Raw genomic sequence first — 22,756 nt, 5'->3', positions numbered from 1 at the left:
CTTTTTGTTGTGTTTTGGGTCCGCCTCCCCGAATCAAATGTTTGATTTAGATGGAAATGACGGCAGCAGCTCACCAAAAGATGGATGTTCTTTTGTTTCGCGGCGTCATTGTCGTTTGAGACGCTTCCACGTCGGCTTCTCTATTTCTGGCCTCCAAATAAGCCCGCCGACTGGCTGTGTGTCGCTCTGTAACCGACAATTCTTTTTTGTAATTTCACATTCATTTGGGGTTTAAAGTCAAATTTGAGTGGCTCGACAAATGCAAAAAAACTGTATGATAAAATAAAGGTACTCAGCCTTCTAGTCTCAAAAGTCAGTAAACAGCTCTTTTATTTATATAGTAAGTCACATTTAAACAATCTTACAAGTATTTTAAAAAATAATTAATTAATTTATAATTAATTTATGATAAAATAAATACTTAATTTATAATGAATTTATGATCAAATAAATAATTAATTAATTTATAATGAATTTATGATAAAATAAAGGTACTCAGCCTTCAAGTGTCAAAAGTCGGTAACAGCTGTTTAAAAAAAAAAAAAAATCAAGAATCAAGTTAATTATATGGTAAGTCACATTTAAACAATCTTACAAGGATTTTAAAAAAACATTTAAAATTAATTTATGAGAAAATAAAGGTACTCAGCTTTCTATTGTTAAAAGTGGGTAACAGCTGTTTAAAAAAAAAAATCAAGAACAAGTCAATTATATGGTAAGTCCCATTGAAACAATCTTACAAGGATTTAAAAAATAATAATAATTTATAATTAATTTATGATAAAATGAAGGTACTCAGCCTTCTAGTATCGGTAACAAAAAAAATAAAAAATTATACGGTAAGTCACATTTAAACAATCTTAAAAGGATTACAAAAAAATTGATAATGCTAATAATAAATAATGCTAAAAAATAAATAAATAAATACTTACCCTTTGACGATCTTTGACCTTGATGACCTTTCTTGGGAGTTGGGACGTTAACATAAACATGTTAAAATGAACTAAAACCACACAATTGAATGTTTTCTCCCCAAATTTAAATATTTGAATAAATAAAATTGAAATTAAAATGAAAGAAAAATTAAAAATTAACAATCATTATGTATTCCAAAATTGCTTTTAATATGACAAAACTAAATAATCTAACAGAAAAATGAAAGAAAAGACTGATTTTTCCCAGTTTTTTTTTTTTTTTTTCAAATTTTCCGACAATTTCAGTCTTTATGCGCAACGATCCATGACAGTATCCATGATTGACAATCATTGTTTAAAAAATGGTGCTTCAGTCTTAGGCCAGTTCCTTGTTGTGGCCTTTTTTCAGGCCACCAGCAGAAAGTGGACAAGATTATTGGCCTCCTTTATGCACAGCTTTTTCCAAATGTTTGCACGTATAAAATCATAATTTTTTTGATTGCATGTCCCTATATATCACAGAGAGCTGACCTGAGTGAACCTTCCCCCAAAATGTATGTATAATTCGGACTCATGTTTACATTTTTTTCCAACATGGCTTTTGAGTTTTTGATATATATATTTTTTTTTTAAATAAAATTGCTCAGCTGATAATAACATACAGTAATGAAATATCATAGTTAATCAAGAATATAACATTCTAGGTTTATGCTTACTTTCAATTGGGACAATAACAAGACCAGAGAAAAATACCAACTGAGAAATGGCCACTGTTTGGACAGATGCCCCTGCCAACATGGCCGCCACGTTGCCACGCCATGTTTCAGCCTGCTCAAGTCTACTGTAAAGATCTATAAGAGAGCAGCCTAATCAAAATGAGTGGAAAGAATTTTTGCTTCAATTCAACGGACATTATGTCTCAGCGTAAAAGATGCTATTGCTCACAACAAAATGGCAGACGTTCCTTATTCCACTGGGATGAGGTACTCAGGAGTGTATTAAGTAGTACATTTTTTTATTTTTTTATTTTTTATTTTGCTGGATTGGATCGACCCTAACTCTAAACGGAGAGTCCCGTATCTTTTGTATCACTTAGTAGCATCAGTACCGTTCTGAATTGGCGTCGCAGGTGGCGTTCCGGCTCCATCCAAAACTTTATTGTCCACCTGCCTCACGCTGGATGAAAAAAGAGGCGATGATTGAGCGAGCAGAGCCGCGGGGGCCGCCGCGCCGGTGGGCCCGTGTTGAGGTGTGTCGCCCTTAACTGGTCGCGGGCCCGAGCTGGCGTCCTCCAGCAGCACACGTACGCTCTTGGAGAAGATGGCGCGTGGGTCGGTGGGCGGCAGGGCGGGACACATGCAGCGCTCCCTCAACTCCAGCGCCTGCGCAAACACACGCACACAAGAACAATTTAGAACAATTGTCAACTCATTATATATATGGCCTAGATGACAAAAATACAAGAACCCACTTGTTTTGAACAATGTCCATACAATAATACACAGTGCAAATTTCAATCTTGTTTTTAAAACTAAGATTTTATTATTTAAACTTTTCGGGGGGTTTTTTTGTTTTTTTGTTGTTGTTTTTTTTGCAAAAGTTTACCTGGATGATTTGATGTGAATTTAAAATTGCAATGTAATTACTTTATAATTTCATATAAAATAATTTTATATGAAATTATTTCATAATTTAATATAAAATAATTTAATAACCTTATCTTCATTTAATTGTTTTTATTTAAATCAACTATTTTATTGTGTTTATATATTCTTATCTAATTAATGTGTAATTTTTTAATTATTAAATGCATCATTTTATTCTGTTATTTATTGTGTAAGACTTCTTTGGATTTTATTTCAATTGAAATATTAATTTTAAGCAATAGTTTTTGACATTTTTGCGTTATTAAATCACGTGTAATAATCTAATAAGTGATACAATTAAAAAACTCATCAATAAATTTTATTGAAAATTATTTTATTTTATACTTATTTTACTCATGTGCAATAATTGTAATTATTACATCGTATTTTATTTAATGTTTGTTTTATTTTTAATCAATTTATTCCAATTTATTATTTTATCATTTGATATGTACTTATTTTATTCATCAATTATTATAATTATCTTACTTTTTATTTTTTCATTTAATAAGTAATTATTTATTATATTTCTATTTAGTGATTTGATTTTTGGAATTAGACTCTTTTAAAAGTTTATATAATTGTTTTTACTTTTAATCAATTTATTCCAATTTATTATTTTATCATTTGATATGTACTTATTTTATTCATCAATTATTATAATTATCTTACTTTTTATTTTTTCATTTAATAAGTAATTATTTATTATATTTCTATTTAGTGATTTGATTTTTGGAATTAGACTCTTTTAAAAGTTTATATAATTGTTTTTACTTTTAAAGGTTTATATAATTTTTAATCATTTATATCAGTGTTATGCATTTTATGTTTTTTTTATCCTATTACTTTTTCCACTTTTTATTGGATCTTTTTTAATCAATTCTTTTTCAAGAGAGTTAATTTTTTAAGCTACTATTTAATAATTTTCACTTTGATATTTAATTATTTTATTAATACATGAAATAAAGCAGACACTGGTGGAATATTGACGGACCGAACGAACTATGCGGACAGCCGCATAGCTTTAGCCGCTCAATTTTTTTTCCACCAGCCTCGCGCTCGACAACGCAGGCAAGCACAAACGCTCGTTTAGCCATCTGCTCGTCTTTGCCGCTCGGTGAGCCGCCTCAAGGTTAAAACCATCTCACGCGCGCGCACGCACACACGGAAATAATGACTGTGGATGCTGCTGCTTCCACAGGAGCTTCCGTCTAGCCCGCAGTTACGTCTGATTGTGTCGCTAAGCCACAGAGCTCGCTCGCCTCCAGGATGTAAACTTAAGCAGATATCCTGGATTTTTTTTTTTTTTTTTTGAGTGGGGAGGCGGAAAAAACAAAATAAAATGGAACAAAATAACCCAGTGCACCTTTGCCATCCTTCCTCCCCTCCCCAAGCCTGCAGCAGGGAATCATACATCTCTCCAGACGCTTCATTAGATCCTTGAAAAACTTATAAAAAAATATGGAGGTCCTGCATGTGGTCTTTGTGTGGGTGTGTACTTGTGGCACGAGGCGGTCCAGTTGCGCCACGCGGTTCTTGTGCGACGGATGCGTGGACAGCCACTCGGGCAGGCTGGGCTCTCCGCTCAGCTGCTCCCTGATCTCCATCTGCTGCCAGAAGACGGGACCCGCGCGCACGTCGGCGCAAGCCTGAACGCACACGTGCCAGATGTTGGTGTATAATCCTCTAAATTATTTTTTTATCATTTTAAATCACTGGATTAATAAATTGGAGCTATTAGCTCGTGGTCTGTGACATCAAGTTTGTTTACTTTGACAATGGTGCCCTCTAGTGGGAAATATTGAAATGACAGTGAATGAAGGTTACGTCAAGATTTGTTATTAAAAATAAAAACATAAAAAAATACAAAATTAATTAAAAAATAAATAAATAAATAATAAAAAATAAAAAACATTGAAAAAAATATTTTTATTTTTATTTTATTATTTAAGGGCTAGTATTTAAAAAAAAAAAATCTACTTTTTAGCTGTAATGGAGTCAATGTTTGGTTACCTTAGCGGCCAACTGCAAGCCGACCTCATCCGCCTCCGCCTCCAACTTCCTGCTGTATGGACGGTTAAACATCAACTGCAGGGGGCGCCACACAGAGGATCACGTCATTATGTGAATGTTATTTATCATCAAAATATTGACAGATTTGGCAGTTGTTTGGACTTAGACCACTATTGCAGTCAACTTTGGGAAAAACGAAGTCACTTTCCTGCCAAGTGACAGAAACGACTTGAATTTTAATAACATAATATATGCCAGTCACCTGCGTGAGCTTGCCCTGGGCCCACTGACCCAGCAGCGCCAGGCTGTCGCGGGGACACACGGCCCAGATGGCGGCCAGCAGGACCACGGATAGGAGGTCCACCACGTGGGACAGGCTGGCCTGCTCCACCTGCGTGACGGAGAAGATGGAGGTCAAGGTGGAGGTCAAGTTAAGAAGAGAACGCGACGGGGCTGGTGAGGGAGAAGCGAGCGCATTTTGCTCGGTCCAACAGTTGGACGTCTCGGCTAATCAGGCGTCCCGTGGCTACTCGTTGCCTTCATCTAATTACAATCCTCCTCGCAGCGTGAAACTCCCAAACGGGCACGAGTTGATGGCACACTTGTTCACGCCGCAATGAGAATGGACTTTTAACGAGGCCGTAAACACTCGCCGGCCGCAACCCTGCCACTGAAACAACATGAATGGGATGTTTACGCACTTTCAAATGGCTTTTTAATGTGCCAAAGGTGGAATTGTATTATGATTGGACTTCATTTAACAGTCAAAATATTTGCAATACAAACAATAAAATTAGCTTCGGGGACTTGTTGGGGGAAAAAAAACACAAAAAAAACATTCTCATTGTAGCTGCGCTGTGTTATGTGTTAATGCTTACTGCTGCATTTTATTTATTATTATTTGCCACAGTGTTTAACGTGTTCATATATATATATATTTTTTTTTTATTTGTTTATTTATTTAATTTTACTGCAATGTAAATTGCCTAAATTCCTAAATTCATTACTGTAATTATTAATGTTGTTAGGTTTGTTATTCTCCTGAGGGGAAAAAAAATAAATAAATCACAATTCGATTATTTCCCTAATTGTTCAGCCCTAAATACATAATAGAACATGGAAGACTGTATTATTATTATTATTATTATTATTACTATCAGCGCCTTTTTAATGCCGATCTTTATTGGCTGTCATCGTGAGATGGTGCGGGTGTACCTAATGTTATGACTTACGGCGTGTCCCAGTAAAGCGTGAGCCATCTCGTGTCCCAGCACAATTAAGAGCTGGTGGACATCTGCCACAGCTTCCAGCATGCCGGTGAACACAAACACTTTGCCATTCTGCAACAACAACCAACAACAACAAAAATAAATCAATAAATAAAAATGAGCTTTAATAGGATTTTTTGGTTATGAGAAGTGACATATGGTCGCCGACCGGGAGAACAAAGGCGTTGATGGTGTCACTCTGCACTATGTGGACAGTCCAGTCCACGTCGGCCATTTCGGGGAGGTCCTGGTTATGCTGGACCAGGTGCTGCAGCACCCACTCCACCGCCTGCTGACGAGGGTCGCTCGCGGGGAGCAGCAGCTGGCCAAATTCCTCCATGTACTGCACACAGGAAGTTATCCATCACTTGACATCAAATTGAATCTGTGGATTTTTTGTTTTTGTGTGAAAGAGGAGTAATGCATTGATTCACTTTTTTTATTTTAAACGCGTATAATTTATACATTTTTATATATATATTTTTAGATTTTATTACATTAAAAGAAAAGTTTTCTAGATTATTTTTCTTATTACAAAAAAATAGTACAGTATTTCAAAATGTTTTGTTATTTGGAAATATTAAATCCAAGATTTTATTTATCTTTTTTTTTTAAATAATTTTTGGAGATTTTTGTTTTCCTTGATTGTAAGACAGCAACTTTTTTTCTAAATGTTTCCATTTTGACGTATAAAAAAAAATAGCATTTCCAGATTATGTTTACATTTAAAAAATAATTTTAGGAAAAAAATTAAATTGAAATTATTTTTCTAATGTTTTTCTATTTTTTCTTTTAATTTTATTATTATTATTTGTTTAATAAAGGTCAATTTTGACCAGCAACATAACAGGATGATCCTAAACTCTAATTAAAATCAAATTTAAACCACCAGTAATAATAATGTATATATATATATTTTTTTCTATAAAAAAATAATCAAACCTTCAAAAAAATTAAAAATCAAGATTTTCTTTTTTTATTTTACATTTTGAAAAACATTTTCCCATTCTAATATCTTAATTTGACCAGCAATATACCTCATGTATGTCATGTATGTATACTAATATGTAGGTATAATCAATTGAAACACCAGAAAAAAATAAATGTAAATTACTTTTTCTAAAGTTTTTCTATTTTTTATTTTATTTATTTATTTATTTTAAATAAAGGTCAATTTTGAGCAGCAACAAAACAGGATGGGTCATCCTGGATGACCTGAAACTCTAATTAAAATCAAATTTAAACCACCCAAAATAATGATTTATATTTTTTTAATAAAAATAAATAATCAAACCTTCAAAAAAAAATAATCAAGATTTTCTTTTTTTATTTTACATTTTGAAAAAAAAATCCCATTCTAATATCTTAATTTGACCAGCAACATACATGGGATACTAATATGTATTTATAATCAATTGAAACACCAGAAAAGCCTGCGCCGATTCCGATTGGTTGTTTCAATATTTCCAACTTATTTTTACACTACTGTTACGAATGTTCAATAGTGACTTCAAAAGTTCTACGATGGCGTCAGTTCAACGCAGACCCAGGTCACGTCCATGAAAATCATGGCGTCCTCTTACCGCCTCTGAAGTGAAGGCCGCCAGCTCCATGTAGTTCTGCTTGCTGAACACCAGCAGCCGCGTGCGTCCGGTAACCGGCGACTGGTCCAGGTGTGTAAGGAGGAGGAGGGCCGCGATAGTGGCGGCCGTGCCCACCAGTGCCACCAGCCGCCAGCGCCGCTGCCACGCCCACTGGCGGAAGAGCTCACGACGGTTGTCAGGAAGCGCCACCCACCACTTCCTTACACTCCTGTGGTGAGACGGCAAGTTGTATGATACTCTAGTATATTTTTACATTTTACTTTATTTTTTTAGGCTGGGCTTTAAAACATTTAAATGTCAAAGTATTTTTATTCATAATCATGGCAGGCGTTTCCTGTTCCCAGTATGATGGGTGGAAAAATCAGGGACTATTTTCTAATAAATTTAATGTTTGTATAAATATTTCCAGTAGTGATAAAAGTATGATCACAGAAATAATAATAATAATAATAATAATAATAATAATAATAAAAGTATAGTGTCTGTCTCCCATTGCACTTACCGCTTATGATTTCCACCAGCACCATTTAATAAACATCTTAGTAGAAGCCACCCATTTTAGAAAATATTTTTGTAATTTCCTATAATCATTTTCTGCATTGAAATTAATTAATTAAAAATGTCAGTGTATTTCTGTGGTAGGGTAGCTCTGGATTATCCCATCAAGAAATATTTTATAAAATGTTTGAAAATTTTATTTTTTAAAATAAATAAATACATAAATAAATGTTGTAATTTCCGGCAGTCATTTTCTTTTCATTTTTTTTTAAATTAAATCTAAAATAAAAATACTAAAAGACCCCAAAACGTTCTTGTAGTTTTCTGCAGTCAATATCTGGGCTTTAAAAAAAAATAAAAAATCTAAATGTCAAAATATAGTGAGTATGAAAAGTCTACACACCCCTGTTCAAATGTAGAGACCAGGATAATTCATTTTCCACTATTATTGTGGCCTGTAAACCTATACAACACAACGGAGGAAAAATCAAAACTAAAAATATGGAGATGTACAAGTTTGCACACCCTCATATTTGAGGATGTGGCTATTGCACAAATTATATTCAAATGTCACGTCAGCACATATCTTCTGTCACCAATTAAAGTCATTCTGAATATCACCAAACGTCTGTTCTAAAATAGTCTCGCGTTTTTCTTTTTTTTTTTTTTTGTCTTGTTACATGTCGTTAGTTGCTCTTACCTGCCTAGTACGATAGCCATGAGTTTTTGGATAGGCTTAAGCACGATCCAGATGACAGGAGAGGGTAAAGCCTCCACCCGGGCCGAGGTACGAAACTGTGCCCAACATGTAGGGGACTGAAGACGTGAAGGAGTTTTGGACAAGACCGTCCCGATAGTGCCGCGTGGTGGAACCAGAACGGGTCCGCCGGCGCGAGCGGCTCCATCTCGAAGCCGATCAGGAACTCGCAATGAGTGAATGTAGAACGACCGTGAGCACCTCTGCAGGTGTCGCGTCATGTGAGACAGTGGAAGCCCCCTTAAGAAGGGAAACATCATGAAGGTCTTCACTGGAAGTCACTCAGATGTCATTTTCTATTACACCTATTTCTGGCTGTCAATGTCACGCGAGTTCATTGTAACCTTGGTTACATTTAACCGCGTTTCGGTACAAAGCATATCTTTATACAGCTTAATGCAAAAGGCGTTGAACTTAAATGAAGTTTACGAAATGCCCGACGAGAATTGTACTCTCAACTTTGGATGCTCTGGACTTTGCCTGTCTGTGTCGGAGATTTGTTCCGTCGTGCAAAATAAGTCCCCGCAGAAACAAGTCCAGACGAAAGTCTCCGACACGAGCAGAATTATTAAATAAATATATTTTAACATGTGTTTTTCATTCCGTTATCGTCGTTAATATTAGAAGTAACGTTACTTATGACAAATACTAAAAATGTACTGGGAAAAAAGACTAAGTCCATGTCCCGGAAACACGTTAGTGAGAGAAGTTCCGAGTAGCAACATAGCTTTTGAGTTGCCATTTCCGGTCAATTACAATTTTGGTATTTTTAAATCGATTTTGAATTACATATTATATTTACTTACTTTACAGTATTTATTTATATGAAGTGGTCACAACTGCTCGGTAACGTAATAGGCCCATTTATTTTATTTTTTTCAGAGATAAAGATATTATGGCTGTATTGACAGATTAGTCGACATGTGTTGCTGCAAATATTTGTTTCTTAAAGGGTTACACTAGTGTGACATCTTTATGTGTTAGCCTGATTATGGAATTATTAGCATTATGGTATTGAACTTTCACAAGGCAAAGTTATGTGGTTGTTTTTTTGTTTTTTGTTTTAATACAAAACATTTTATTTTGACAGTAAATTTCAACAGGAGGGGTAATAATCTGTTAGAAGCATGCACACTCGACATGTTTGTCAAACGTTTATTGCCTCCAACTAGCACACTCATATTTTTGCTCGCAAGTAAAAAAAAATAAAATAAAAAAAATAAAAACGGTTGAAGCAAGTGCTTGTTTTTTGAAAACCTCATAAGTCACTTGAAACTTAAGGGACCACTTTGTATACAAAGAGGCAAACTTTTCTTCCATAACTGTTTACTAAAACCTCAATGGAAATATGCTAATGCAATATAATGGTTAAAAAAAATAAAATAAAAACTATATACAAATTCGACATCCAATCATATCAGAGTAAATAGTCGTGCCCAGTGGACAGCACAGAGCCAAGATGCAATACGGCACTCGACTGCTTTTCGTCGCCTGCCGGATCCTCCTCGACGTCTCCCGAACTCACAGGTGCGGGCGAGTTACTTGACGAGTTGCTCTCCTCGCGCTCGCCTTCACCGGGCTGCTGTTGCTGCTTTGCGATGAAGTCGGAAAGGAAGAGGGCGTGGATTTGAGTGAGGAAGGCTTCTCCCTCCTCGTCGGGCAGCGGCTCCAGGTACCTGGCCAGCGACGACAACATCTGAAAGCCGGACAGAAAGAAGACGGGGGGGAACAAAATGGTACACTGTTCCTTTAAGAGCGATGTTAGGTTGATGGATGCGTCTTCTGGTACCTTTTCCAGACAGGTGAGGTGGGAGTCCCTCCGGAAAAATCGCTCCATTCGCACACTCCTAGAAGAAAATGTGAGAAAATATAATAGGCGTGTGCGATACAATTCAAGCATGTTTCATTTTGAAGTGGAACGATTCCAGTCGATTCAGTGCGATTAAATTCAAACCAAAATGGTGGACAAGGAGTTGTATTTCTCACCCTGGCGTTTGGGAGTACTTGTGGATGATCCACAGGGCTCGTCTTAAAGTCTGATCCCAGTTTGGGATGTCCTGTGATGGCAGGAAGTCAAATTTGTAGGGAAGCTCTGGGAAGATACACAAAACGTCAACTTTATTCTTGAATTAAAAAAAAAATAATCTCATAATATTGAGTCTTTATTTATTGTAACATTGTTTTGTTTCTTCATGTTAAATTCCATACTTCCTCCTGTGAAATACTTTCTTTTTTTTTCTCTTTTTTTTTTAATTAAGACATTATGGTACTAATTTTTTTAAATGTTAACTCATTCAAACCCAAAAACGTATACGTAAATATGTTTTTTTTAACACTTTGCCTTCCCTACCAAAAACGTATTTATACGTGTTTTATGTTTTTTCTATGCTAGAGCACACAAGGCTTTGATGCAGCTTCTGACCTGAAGAGGTCGCTTAAAGCAATGGTAGTTATAAACAAAAAAAAGGCCAGCAGGTGGCAGCAGAGTATAAGAGATCAACCAGGGCCATGTTAAAACAAGCTCTTTTTGGGTTTTTTGTACTTATAAAGGAAGAGACTCATTTTTCTTTTGGTGGATTCCATGGTTTTCATAACAATAGAATAAAAATATTCTGTGGGCCTTACAAAATCAGTCAAAATCTTTGCTTCTGTGAAATTAGCTGGGAGTGAATGAGTTAAGCCCATTTCCATAAAATTTTGATTTTTTTCTCAAAGTGTTCTATATTTATTATTCTATATATTTTTTAACACTACAATGCATTTATTTTCTCATGATACAGAATTTATTTTGCTCAAATTGATGTTTATTTTCCAACATACTCTGCGGTGTTGGCAGCTCTTGGCTCTCCTTCACCAACAAGCAGGTGGTTTGGGAATGTGGTGAAGGATTGGCCGGGTCGTACGGGCTCACGATCATCCCGATGAAGGGAGCGCCGCCGCGGGAAAAATAACTCTACAAATAAAAACACAAATTAAAAAAAATAAGTACTGAAGGAAGTGCGTGTCAACTTTTGTTTCACGTCACCTGGAATTGGTCCTGCGTGTTGATGTCTCGCACGGACGGATTTGGGTGGAAGGACGGGTGCGAGTGGTACCAACCGACCACGCTGAAGCCCAGTGAGGAGAGCACGTCGCGGGCCTGCGTCTGAGACAGAGGGTCCATCTCGCACTGGAGCCCCGTGCTCACGCTGTTGCACGGCTCCGCTGCACAGATCTACGCACGCCGTCGTGTTCGTCAAGTAATCGGTGACGCCCGTTGGTCCTATTTAATAACGTCGTCCCACCTTCAACACTTTCTCCTCCTCGTCGAACGTACCTCCGAGCAGACCGATCACCTCGCCTCGAGACACGTGAGCATGCTGACCAGCAATTAAAAAAAACAAAAAATGAAAAAAATGGCAAAGTTCAGCAATTAGTTGGAATTATATCAAAATCAATTACATTTTCAGGGAAATTTTGTCAAATTGAAACAATTACAGCTTTTGTATTGGACATAATTTAAATAATAGTAATATCACACACATGTTCCTGAAAAACAAAGCTTTTTTTTTTTTACTTTTTTTTTTTTTAGAAAATGAAGTAGTGCTAAAAAAGAAAATGTGAATCATCTATAGGATTTTGCAGCATTTGTGTAATAAAAAAGTCATACAAATATGTTACGCTAAAATAAGAAAATATGTTATAATATTAATATTAAAAGAGAAAAAAAATGCAATTTGATGGGTATAAAATTCTAAAACCAAGTGTTTGACAAGGAAAAAAAAACTAGCTATTTTACAAAATTGAAGGTTTTTTTTTTTTAATTTATTTTGTTTGGTTTTTTTTTTTAGAAAATGAAATAGTGCTAAAAAAAGAAAATTAGGGTCATCTATAGGATTTTACAGCATTTGTGTCATAAAAAAAATCATACAAATATGTTACGCTAAAATAAGAAAATATGTTATAATATTAATATTAAAAGAGAAAAAAAATGCAATTTGATGGGTATAAAATTCTAAAACCAAGTGTTTGACAAGGAAAAAAAAACTAGCTATTTTACAAAATTGAAGGTTTTTTTTTTTTTTAATTTATTTTGTTTGGTTTTTTTTTTTAGAAAATGAAATAGTGCTAAAAAAAGAAAATTAGGGTCATCTATAGGATTTTACAGCATTTGTGTAATAAAAAAGTCATACAAATATGTTACGCTAAAATAAGAAAATATGTTATAATATTAATATTAAAAGAGAAAAAAAATGCAATTTGATGGGTATAAAATTCTAAAACCAAGTGTTTGACAAGGAAAAAAAAACTAGCTATTTTACAAAATTGAAGGTTTTTTTTTTTTAATTTATTTTGTTTGGTTTTTTTTTTTAGAAAATGAAATAGTGCTAAAAAAAGAAAATTAGGGTCATCTATAGGATTTTACAGCATTTGTGTCATAAAAAAAATCATACAAATATGTTACGCTAAAATAAGAAAATATGTTATAATATTAATATTAAAAGAGAAAAAAAATGCAATTTGATGGGTATAAAATTCTAAAACCAAGTGTTTGACAAGGAAAAAAAAACTAGCTATTTTACAAAATTGAAGGTTTTTTTTTTTTTTAATTTATTTTGTTTGGTTTTTTTTTTTAGAAAATGAAATAGTGCTAAAAAAAGAAAATTAGGGTCATCTATAGGATTTTACAGCATTTGTGTCATAAAAAAAATCATACAAATATGTTACGCTAAAATAAGAAAATATGTTATAATATTAATATTAAAAGAGAAAAAAAATGCAATTTGATGGGTATAAAATTCTAAAACCAAGTGTTTGACAAGGAAAAAAAAACTAGCTATTTTACAAAATTGAAGGTTTTTTTTTTTAAATTTATTTTGTTTGGTTTTTTTTTTTAGAAAATGAAATAGTGCTAAAAAAAGAAAATTAGGGTCATCTATAGGATTTTACAGCATTTGTGTCATAAAAAAAATCATACAAATATGTTATGCTAAAATAAGAAAATATGTTGTAATATTAATATTAAAACAGAAAAAAAAGCTGTTTGATGGGTATAAAATTCTAAAACCAAGTGAAAAAAAATCAAAATAAAAAATGTATGTACTATGACAAGGAAAAAATAGCCATTTTACAAAAATGAAATTGGATTATTATATAAAAAAAAAGCGTCACTTTAAATCACAAAATGATAATAATAGTACAATTATTTTTGTAAAATAATTTTCCCCTCGTAATATTTTGAATTAAGTCCCACAAAATTAAGTTATTTTCTTGTAATATAATTATTATTATTATCATTGGAAATGTTTTCAAGCTTTCACTTATTGATGGGGAAATTACCATTTTCCGAATTATATACTGGAAACTTTTTTTTTTTTTTTTTAATGATCGAATAGCACAACTCTATTGATTATTTTTTAAAGTCCCTCATAATATGATTACTTGAATTTTGAACATTTTTATTTTTTATTTTGTAATATTAGGAAATTACTGCTTTAAAATGAGATTTTCTCCTAATATTAAGACTTTTTCTTTTCTCATCTTTATTGTAACGACATGCAGTTTGTGTGAATGTGTGCTTACCATGTCCATAATCAGCAACGTCTCAGCACACACAATGACTCGGAAAGGTTCCTGAAGAATTCAAATATTTTCAAACTATGCTACAAAGAGAGCTTTACTGTTTTAATGCGAGTTATTTAAAAGAGATTACAGTTGGTGGTAGTCACCGACCTGCGCATCCTCTCCAAAGCACCGACATGGAATGAGCTGGAAGGGATCAAAAGACCTAAAAAAAAAAAAAGCAAGTCACAAGTAACATAAATGTGTTAATATTTGGAAATATGTGTGCATGTGTGACAAGTGTACGCCACTCACCCTCTGTGTCTGGACATTTTGCCTGCTTTGGGCCGCTCTCTACGCATGGCCAGCTCCTCGGCGCTAAGATGCTAATAACAACAAAGTTGAAGACGTGAACAAATGCTAGCAAAGAAATGGTGTATGTATTCATGTGTGTGCGTGAGCACACACCTCATATGTTTGTCCCTCCAAGTCTTTGGCGTCACACCAGTTTCCCCACGTGTCCCGAACGCGCCGTTTCCTGGTCCGCTACCGGCGAACAAACAGACAGCAAATGTGCATGCGTTCATGCTTACCTCATTTGCTCCCCAAAACGTATAAATACGTTTTTTTAAAATGTTTTATGTGTCCCAAAGACGTATTTATATGTTTTATTTTTTAATGCTAGAGCATACAGAAGGCTTTGATGCAGCCTCTCAACTGCAAAGAACGGTTGCAGAAATGGTAGTTATTATACAAACGCCAGCAGGTGGCATCAGAGCAAAGGAGAGCAACCAGGGTCATGTTGAAAAAAAGCACAATTACGCACCATTCTAAATAGATTTGTGAAAATTGATTAAACTTAGCTATATTCTAATGCTAATTACTGCAAAACAGAAACAGAATTATACTTTTTTTCCTGATGAAAGAAGAGACTTTAACCTTTCTTTTGGTAGGTTCCATCTTTTTATAGCAATAGAACACAATATTCTGTGGGCCTTGCAAAATCAGTCCCGTAAAATAGCCGGGAGCGAACAGGATTGCTTCTGTGAAAATGGCTGGGAGCGAATGAGTTAAATGCTATAATAGTCAAAATAAAACGTATACAGTGCCGACACATTTCAAGCTTCTTGAGATAGTTCACATCACTCTTATAAAATTACCATTTCTGTCTTGTCATGTATTTTTATTTATTTTTTCTCGTTTGCAAGCCGAGATAAGGCAATATAAATGCAACATTTAACTCATTCACTGCCAGTCATTATAGAAAATTTTTACATTTCCAATACTCACGTAATATTCCATTCAATAATTATATATAAACCGAATCTACCAAATAACAGAATAGACTCCCTACTTTTTGTCCCGTCCCGTTCTTTTATAATTGACAGCAGAAAAATGTAGGTTTGCCAAAATACAGCCATTTCTCCCATGGACTCTGAAACTGTGTTTATTTCCTATAAAATGGGGCAATGATGTCATCTACCGGTGGTTGGGCATCAGTAAAGTTGTTTCCAAGTTTTATATTTACAGTGGAGCATGCTCAGATTCGTCCCCATTTAGCACCGCTCTAAAAAATACAATTGACAAGTATACTTGTCAAAGGCAGTGAATGAGTTAAAAACAAAATAACTAAGGACGAAAAACAAAGTACAGAAATAAAAGGTAGCTTACAAAAATTACTTAAAAAAAAGAAAAAAGAAAATTAATGTTAAAAAATGCAATAAAAGTCATAGGTACAGTTCTACAAGTCTACAAATCTGACAAAGGACTACAAAAATGGCCACCTTACCATACTTTGCAGCCTCTGGGCCAGCTGGTAAGCCTCCCGCACATCTTTGCCCTCCTTTTGTTTTGTGCGGTCCGCCACCCGGGGACGATTATACACCGCTTGCTCTGAGAAATCCCCAAATAAATGTTTACAAACAATGACTAAATACGAGGTAGACAAAAAAATCAATAGAAAGTAATTCAATCAATAATAAGCATGTGGCGGATAAATACTAGGTATAATAGAATTAAGTCAATAACCAATATACTATAGTAAATAGTAGGGGTGTGAATTGCCTAGTACCTGACGATTCGATTCGTATCACGATTCACAGGTCACGATTCGATTCGATACCGATTAATCCCGATACGAATTTATAAGTCGATTGTTGCGATTTTTTTTTCATTCAAATTTAGAAAATACTAATCAGTACGCTTGTAGAGTGTAAGATTTATATGAAAATGTATTATTTATTTATCTGAAATTTCAGTCTTATAGAGGTTGTAATCTGTTTCATGTTTGAACAGCATTAAAATAAAATATTAAGGCTTAATGTTCCGTTCATATAACATTCTTCCATGCTCAAGGTGTGAATCCTAACCCGAAGTCAGACGTTTTGTTGAATATTTTTCCATTAAAAATGGAAGTTTAAAAATCGATTCACACACACACACAAAAAAAAAAAAAAAAAGGCAATGATGATAAGACGTTGAATCGGTAAGACTACCGAATGAACAATTCTGAGCTCTTTAAAAAAAAAAAAAATAAATAAAAAAAAAAAAAAATAAATAAATAAATAAATAAATAAATAGACAATGAGTAAAAAAGTAAGAAAAAGAAAAAATAAATGTACCGCAATTGAAGTTAATGGCTCCAATGAGCTCCAGGTAGGTGTGTATCCTTCCGATGCAGTTGACGTCGCCGCAGTTCTTCAAGCCGGGCCGCACCGACGTCTTGTTCAGGTATTTGGGTTTGCTCTTCAGCCTGCAACGTCACCACAATTGCATTAACAATCTACACGCTCCCGCTACTTGAGTTTTGTTTTGGTTTTCTGGCTTCACCACTGGTCCAGGATGTAGTTGCGGATCTTCAGGTATCTCTCGGGCGTCTTGGAAGGCCGCCCTTCAAAGAACTCCGGGATGGCTTGCTTCTCGTCCTCGCTGATGCTCCCCACGTCCAGCTGCACTTCCTGCTCCGGCGCCTTTAGCTCCTCCTCCTCCTCCTCCTCCTCCTCCTCATCTACCAATCTGTCAGCCTCTGCAGCTTCCTCCTCTTCTTCTTCTTCTTCTTCCTCCACCTGCTTGCAGCCTGCTTCAGCTTCAGCCTCTTGTTCCTCGGCGGGCTCATCCGAGAGGCCCTGTGAAGGGGCGGGTGAAGGTGCGGGCCGACGCTCTCCGCCGAGGTCGTCCGTGATGTCCACGTCCTCGTCTTCATCTAGTCTCTCCATGCGCACCGTGTTGGCGGAGCTAAGCTCAGCAGGCGGCAATGGCGGCGCCGTGCCTGTAGAGGGAGCCGCCACGCCTGGTGCCACGTTGGCCTGAGGGCGGAGAAAAAGCAACCTTGGAATTATTTTGCGTTTAGACTAATCAAATCCTTTGCATTATCATTCTTATAATTATTTACTATTAATCATCTGATGCAGGTTTCCTGTAAGATGAGTACGACTCACCTTTTGTTTCAAATACTGCCTGGCGTAGCTCTTAACCTGAAGAACGCTGCGGCTGCCCATCAACTTGGCGATTTTTGTCCACCTTCGGCCAAACTGAGCCTACACACCAACAGGACCAAGGACATACATGTACTTTACTTATTTGAGGATGATGTTGATGATGATGCTTCCTTTTAAAAAAACATACCAGCCCTTCTTCAAATAACTCTTTCTCCTCTTTGGACCATCGGGATGAGGAGGATGAGGAGGTCTTGGCTGGAGACCTGAATAGAAAGGACAGCATGTTCAACATGTTCAAGGGGATGGACAGTTTGCAAGTAAAATTGTTTGTTTACAAATTCAGCAACAGCGTAAATCTTTTGTTATATGCTATCTGTTCTGTTTCTACATGTACTTACTTCTTCACTTTAGGCTTGCTGTAAGCATCACTTGGCCAAATATGGTTGGGAATCGCCTGACCTTTCAGGTAGTATCTAGAAGTAGTTTAGGTCCACAAAGGTCAACCAAGAAATGCCTCAAAAGTTGATAAATACAGCACCGGCCATGTGGTGGATTCACGGTCGAGTGGAGAAAAAGGATACTGCTCCTCCAGCAGCATTCTGTGGATGGCTTCTCGGTTTTCATTGCTGATGGAGGTGTCCAACTCCCAGGGCTGAATGGCAAACACACCATATTGTCAACATAGGCAGATTCAAAATGTATGAGAAGAGCAAAGCTCCATTAGTAAAGGCGTAATTGTGAGGTTTAATACCAGTATCCCCACGTTGCTCTTCCACGCAGACTGTTCCTGAGCTAACTCCCTTGCATCTTGCTCACTGTAACAGAAAATACACATTGGTTGTGTTCAGAATCAGAGTCTCAAAATCAAAACTGTTCTTGAGTGTTACACTAGTAAACAGTAACTAATTGCTCTATTTAAACAACTGTAATTGGAAATTGCAAAATCAGACAAAAATTCCCACTTTTGAGAAGTTTTAGAGTAGCTAACTACCCATTCCAACCAAACTACAAAAAGGCTATATCATTATACAGGGCACTATATAATGAATAGGGAGCGATTTCAAACACAGCCCTTTACTCATTTAAAACGAGAATTCGGAAAATGACAGAAGCCTGACTGTCAAAACAGCTTAGCACATCTTTAGCTTAGCTCGTCTAAGAGAAAATACTCGATCGAGAGCGTCGATTTTAAATGCAAGGCAGTGCGTGAAATGTGAAAAACGCAGTAAAAGAGTATTATCGAAATTAAAAGGGGCATTACCCAATATTTGTATCAAACTCGTCTCCCTCGATGTCAACATCCACATCATCCTCCATCTTGAAGGATAAACGTAAACAGCCAGGTGACCGGAAGTGACGGCGACACACTGTGCCTGGAGGGACGGACTTTGTTGTAAAATCATTTAAAGTAGCTTTAGCTTAGAGAGAACTTTACGGAGTTTTAATAATTATCCTAGTTGTTAAAAACAAGATAATCCCGACCTTTTAAAACGCCCCAGTAAATTTAGAATACCGCGTTTGCCGAGCCAACATGACAACAACGGACGTGAGAGCGACGCCGTGTGGCAGGAGGGACGAACGACATTAGCGGTAGTACTCGACGCTACGTCTTGGACGCTACCGACAAAATGCGTTTCACGTTACGAACGGCATGGTTTATGTTTTATATTTATATATTATATTATATCACATTATTATTATTCTATTTATATTTATATTTTAACCCACAAGTCACAAATGTATCGTTTTTAAATGGATCATGGCTCCCATTTACTGGCAGGATAACTTACAACACATCTACAGCAGATATAAAGTCTAAAACACCCTAGTTCAAGTGCTGTCTTGTCTTGTTCCTCTTTCACAGGTGCAACACTGCTCACAGAAACAAAAACTGGAAGCCAAAGTGAAAGACGACAGAAAAGATTTTATTCAGAAATTCACAGTTTCTAATGGCACTACAACTTTTGTAGTAACTCGCTCCTGCTCAAAAAACAACAAAATACTGTGCAGCTTTTCAGAGGACTCACAGAGCAAACGTGAAGAAGACCGAAAGAATAGAGAACACTGAAAAGTAGAAAGAAAAGAAAAAAAGGCATGAGGAGTCATTAAAAGTGCACACGGAGGTTGTTCAGCAGCCTCTCTTTCATTGTGTTAAGTACAATCAAAGTAGTCTCTTGTAACACAACGAGAAATTTCAGTAATCTCACACGAACGCTCACCGACATAAAAAAATTAAAAAAAAAAAAAAAGAGGTGGGTTAAAACGACAACTAGCATGACATGAATAGTGTTCCATACAACCATCTTTGCCTGCATTTCCCTTATAAACAAAATCCGTGCAAACTTTCAGGGAGTTAACAAAAGAGGACACACACAGATGCAGACTCAAAGCTTGTGAGAAAATGTTAAAATTGGGGGGAAAAATGTGCAAAAATGAAAAGGTGGGTGAAGAAAGAGGGGGAGCATGGTTCCCAGCCTGTCAACAAAACCACTCAGAGCCTATCAGAAAACACTTTTTTTTGTTGTTGTTGAAATGCATCAAACAATGCTTGCCATAAAAAGGAATTTAGTGCAAACTAGTTTCCACCAATCAGAAAGCAGTAGCAGCAGCAGAGTGAAGATTAGGCATTTTGTCGAGTCATGTGACATCTACCACATGTGAAATAAACAAAGCTCGCCGCTATGTGTCAGTACCAGTGAGACTATTTGCATGTACAAGTATCATTTAGGGTTCTATGTAGATATTTCTACTACGGAGACTGGCCAGCCAGTGTGTACAAATAAATAAATAGATAAATATTACTGCTCTTTAGAACTAGGGTGTGCGCGGCCAGGTTGGCTCAGTTACAGAAAAAGTGACGCAAATGCGAAAAAGTCTAATATTGTCAAGAAGAATCACATTGTCAATAAAGATATATCGTCATGAAAAAAAGTCAAGTATACACAACATACTTTGTCCATACAATGTTGTGCAGGGTTTTTTTTCCTCTGCAAAATAGAAGATGCAGGGAAATTTAACAAGATTTGAGAATATATTTTTGTTTTCAAAAAAAAAAAAAAAAAAGTTTCTTAGAAAAAACAAACAAAACAAGTCATGTGTGCTGCTGCTGTAGCGAAAGCATTTCACGTTTCAGTAGGGAAACTATACAAGTTTGTGTTTTCTTCATGAGGCTGCTGAGGGAGTAAACCAACAAGAGCTGGGTGGCAAATCGGTGAACAAGGTGGTCCCAGGAGTCATAATGGCAAGCCATGAAATAAGTGGGGGGAATGAAGGATGTCTTTTGTAACCAAGTCCTCACGATGATACATGCTTTGAATACTTTGTGGACGCACGCTTCGAATGTCCTCGCAAATAAACATTTGTGTGTTTTCAACACCGATTAAAAAGGGGTCATAAAGGCACGTAACCGTCACAAGGTCTTTAAGGGAGTGGATGAGGGTCAATGTGGCTCTTTGGGATGTCAGACTTGTCCGCTGACCGCCGTCACCCTGATGGTGCCCACGCCGAACTCCTTGCCGCGCCTCATGAGCTGCCGCAGGCCGGGCAGCGAGGCCACGCGCCCCTCCGCCAGCTCCGTCTGCCGCGACTTGCGCCGTTTGGTGGAGCGCCTCTCCTGCCGGGACTTGGCGGGGGGGGCGGGCGGCGGCCGAGCGGGCCGGAGGGGCGCCGCCAGGGGCAGCTCGGCGCAGGAGAAGACGGGCGAGGGAGGCGGCAGGCGCCCGGCGAACGACTCCTCCGAGTGGGTGGATGAGCAGGAGCTGCTGGTCTCTGAGGGGGACTCCTGGGAGGAGTAGGGGGGCAACGGTGGGGGTTCGTCGGCGGGAGATGGAGCGGGGGGAAGAGGAGGTGGAGGAAGGGGTGGTGGTGGGAGGAGGGGAAGGGGAAGCGAGAGGGTGGGGAGGGGAGGGGGGAGGCATGGGTGGAAGCCGTTGCATTTAATGCTTCCGTTGCTGAGTGGAACCGAAGGGTCCGATGGATTCAGGGTTTCTACTTTGTCCAAAAGTTTCGTTTTGCATCGTTTTTTCTAGGAGAAGAGGACAAATTTTTACACTTTAAAATCTTAAAAGAATGACTGTTGTAAATGTTTTTGTAAAAAAAAAAAAAAAAAAAAGTTGTACAAAAATGTATATAATTAAGTGGAAAAAGCATATTAAAAGTCCACTATACTCAATGCTAATTCACAATGAAAAATACCATAGACTGGCTAATAAGTCAAAACAAAAAAACAAGCTGAACATTGGAAAGAAATGGGGACAAAAAGTGATGAAATCAAGATTGTATACACATATTTGACAATAAATTACAAAAATAAATATAAGAAAAAAAAATCATTTGAAAAGTTTTATTTTGAAGGGGAAAATCGGTCTTATTTGAAATTAAAAAAAAAAATAGTTATTTGTTGCAGAATGGTGCATCAGAGAGCATTAAGTTGTATATTAGGTAATATTAAATATAATATTATAAACACCGGTCGTAGAGATAGACTGTTGTGTTTTTTTTGTTTTTTTTTCCCCAGGGCCAATAATTACTAGTCAAGGAGACTGATAACTGATATTTGGACACGATATTCAATTTCAGTGAAAAAATATTGGCGTATTTTATTTATTTATTTATTTATTTTATATAAATTTCAACTCTCAACTTTGTTGGAATGTTTTAAAGCATGTTTATTAAACAACTTTTCAGGTTTGCAAAATGTTGACTTTAAAAAAAAATAAATTAATCTTGGACAATTGTCAGATAAGTTTTACAATTCTAACAAAAGCTTCAGGGAGCTCCCAGGGTCATAAGTATGTCTTAAAAACTAACTAAAAACCTAAACAAGTAAATGTAATAGTGCCCTATAGTTTTCTACAATACTTTTTTTTCCCCCAAAAAAAATAACTAAAAATGGTACAGTTTTGATATTCGTCAAAATACCAAATATCGGCCTATCCCTAATAAATAAGTTTTATCTTTAAACAGATTTTAAAAGTTGTACATTATATGAAGTTATAATTGTATTTTTTACTCCTTTGTACGTGCCATTGTTGCACCTTATTTTGTACCCTATTATAAGAGCATTCCATTTGTCATTG

The 22,756-nt window shown here is 36.2% G+C and overlaps 3 protein-coding genes across 4 annotated transcripts in view; all 3 read right to left on the bottom strand.

Annotated features, from left to right (window-relative positions):
- Positions 1-1,910: 1,910 nt before the first annotated feature.
- On the bottom strand, positions 1,911-9,364 carry oma1 (OMA1 zinc metallopeptidase). The gene is made up of 8 exons (XM_077534327.1): positions 8,644-9,364; positions 7,425-7,653; positions 6,011-6,184; positions 5,806-5,913; positions 4,836-4,964; positions 4,574-4,648; positions 4,060-4,209; positions 1,911-2,296 (listed from the first exon to the last, which is right to left on the bottom strand). Exons 1-8 carry the CDS (start codon positions 8,958-8,960, stop codon positions 2,003-2,005), a joined length of 1,476 nt encoding a protein of 491 aa, XP_077390453.1. The 5' UTR covers positions 8,961-9,364; the 3' UTR covers positions 1,911-2,002.
- Positions 9,365-9,841: 477 nt separating this feature from the next.
- mysm1 (Myb-like, SWIRM and MPN domains 1) lies at positions 9,842-19,036 on the bottom strand. The gene is made up of 19 exons (XM_077535237.1): positions 18,940-19,036; positions 18,430-18,493; positions 18,260-18,330; positions 18,077-18,151; positions 17,866-17,941; positions 17,679-17,777; positions 17,071-17,546; positions 16,863-16,993; positions 16,031-16,134; positions 14,710-14,787; positions 14,557-14,627; positions 14,413-14,467; positions 14,263-14,313; positions 11,985-12,059; positions 11,726-11,914; positions 11,521-11,653; positions 10,687-10,792; positions 10,490-10,547; positions 9,842-10,396 (listed from the first exon to the last, which is right to left on the bottom strand). Exons 1-19 carry the CDS (start codon positions 18,993-18,995, stop codon positions 10,118-10,120), a joined length of 2,247 nt encoding a protein of 748 aa, XP_077391363.1. The 5' UTR covers positions 18,996-19,036; the 3' UTR covers positions 9,842-10,117.
- A 546-nt stretch (positions 19,037-19,582) lies between these two features.
- Positions 19,583-22,756, bottom strand: part of suco (SUN domain containing ossification factor) — a 30,336-nt gene continuing 27,162 nt past the window's right edge. For both annotated transcript variants that reach the window (XM_077534055.1, XM_077534056.1), the window contains one exon: positions 19,583-21,702. In XM_077534055.1, coding sequence (XP_077390181.1) covers positions 21,139-21,702 — 564 coding nt within the window. In that variant the 3' untranslated portion in view covers positions 19,583-21,138. The remainder of the gene's footprint in view (positions 21,703-22,756) is intronic.

This window comes from Festucalex cinctus, chromosome 10 (genome assembly GCF_051991245.1).
Source record: "Festucalex cinctus isolate MCC-2025b chromosome 10, RoL_Fcin_1.0, whole genome shotgun sequence".
Taxonomy (NCBI): Eukaryota; Metazoa; Chordata; class Actinopteri; order Syngnathiformes; family Syngnathidae; genus Festucalex; species Festucalex cinctus.
Note: the sequence above shows the minus strand (reverse complement) of the source record. Positions and strands in the feature narration are given on the sequence as shown.

Coding starts and splice junctions, on each gene's coding strand:
- oma1 (XM_077534327.1), bottom strand. CDS start 8,960: ATGATGTTTCCCTTCTTAAGGGGGCTTCCACTGTCTCACATGACGCGA. Junction 7,654..8,643: donor ATGGCTATCGTACTAGGCAG/GTAAGAGCAACT, acceptor GTCTCACCACAG/GAGTGTAAGGAAGTGGTGGG. Junction 2,297..4,059: donor TGGACCGCCTCGTGCCACAA/GTACACACCCAC, acceptor GTGTTTGCGCAG/GCGCTGGAGTTGAGGGAGCG.
- mysm1 (XM_077535237.1), bottom strand. CDS start 18,995: ATGGAGGATGATGTGGATGTTGACATCGAGGGAGACGAGTTTGATACA. Junction 14,468..14,556: donor AAAATGTCCAGACACAGAGG/GTGAGTGGCGTA, acceptor TTTTTTTTTTAG/GTCTTTTGATCCCTTCCAGC. Junction 11,654..11,725: donor ACACGCAGGACCAATTCCAG/GTGACGTGAAAC, acceptor TTTTATTTGTAG/AGTTATTTTTCCCGCGGCGG.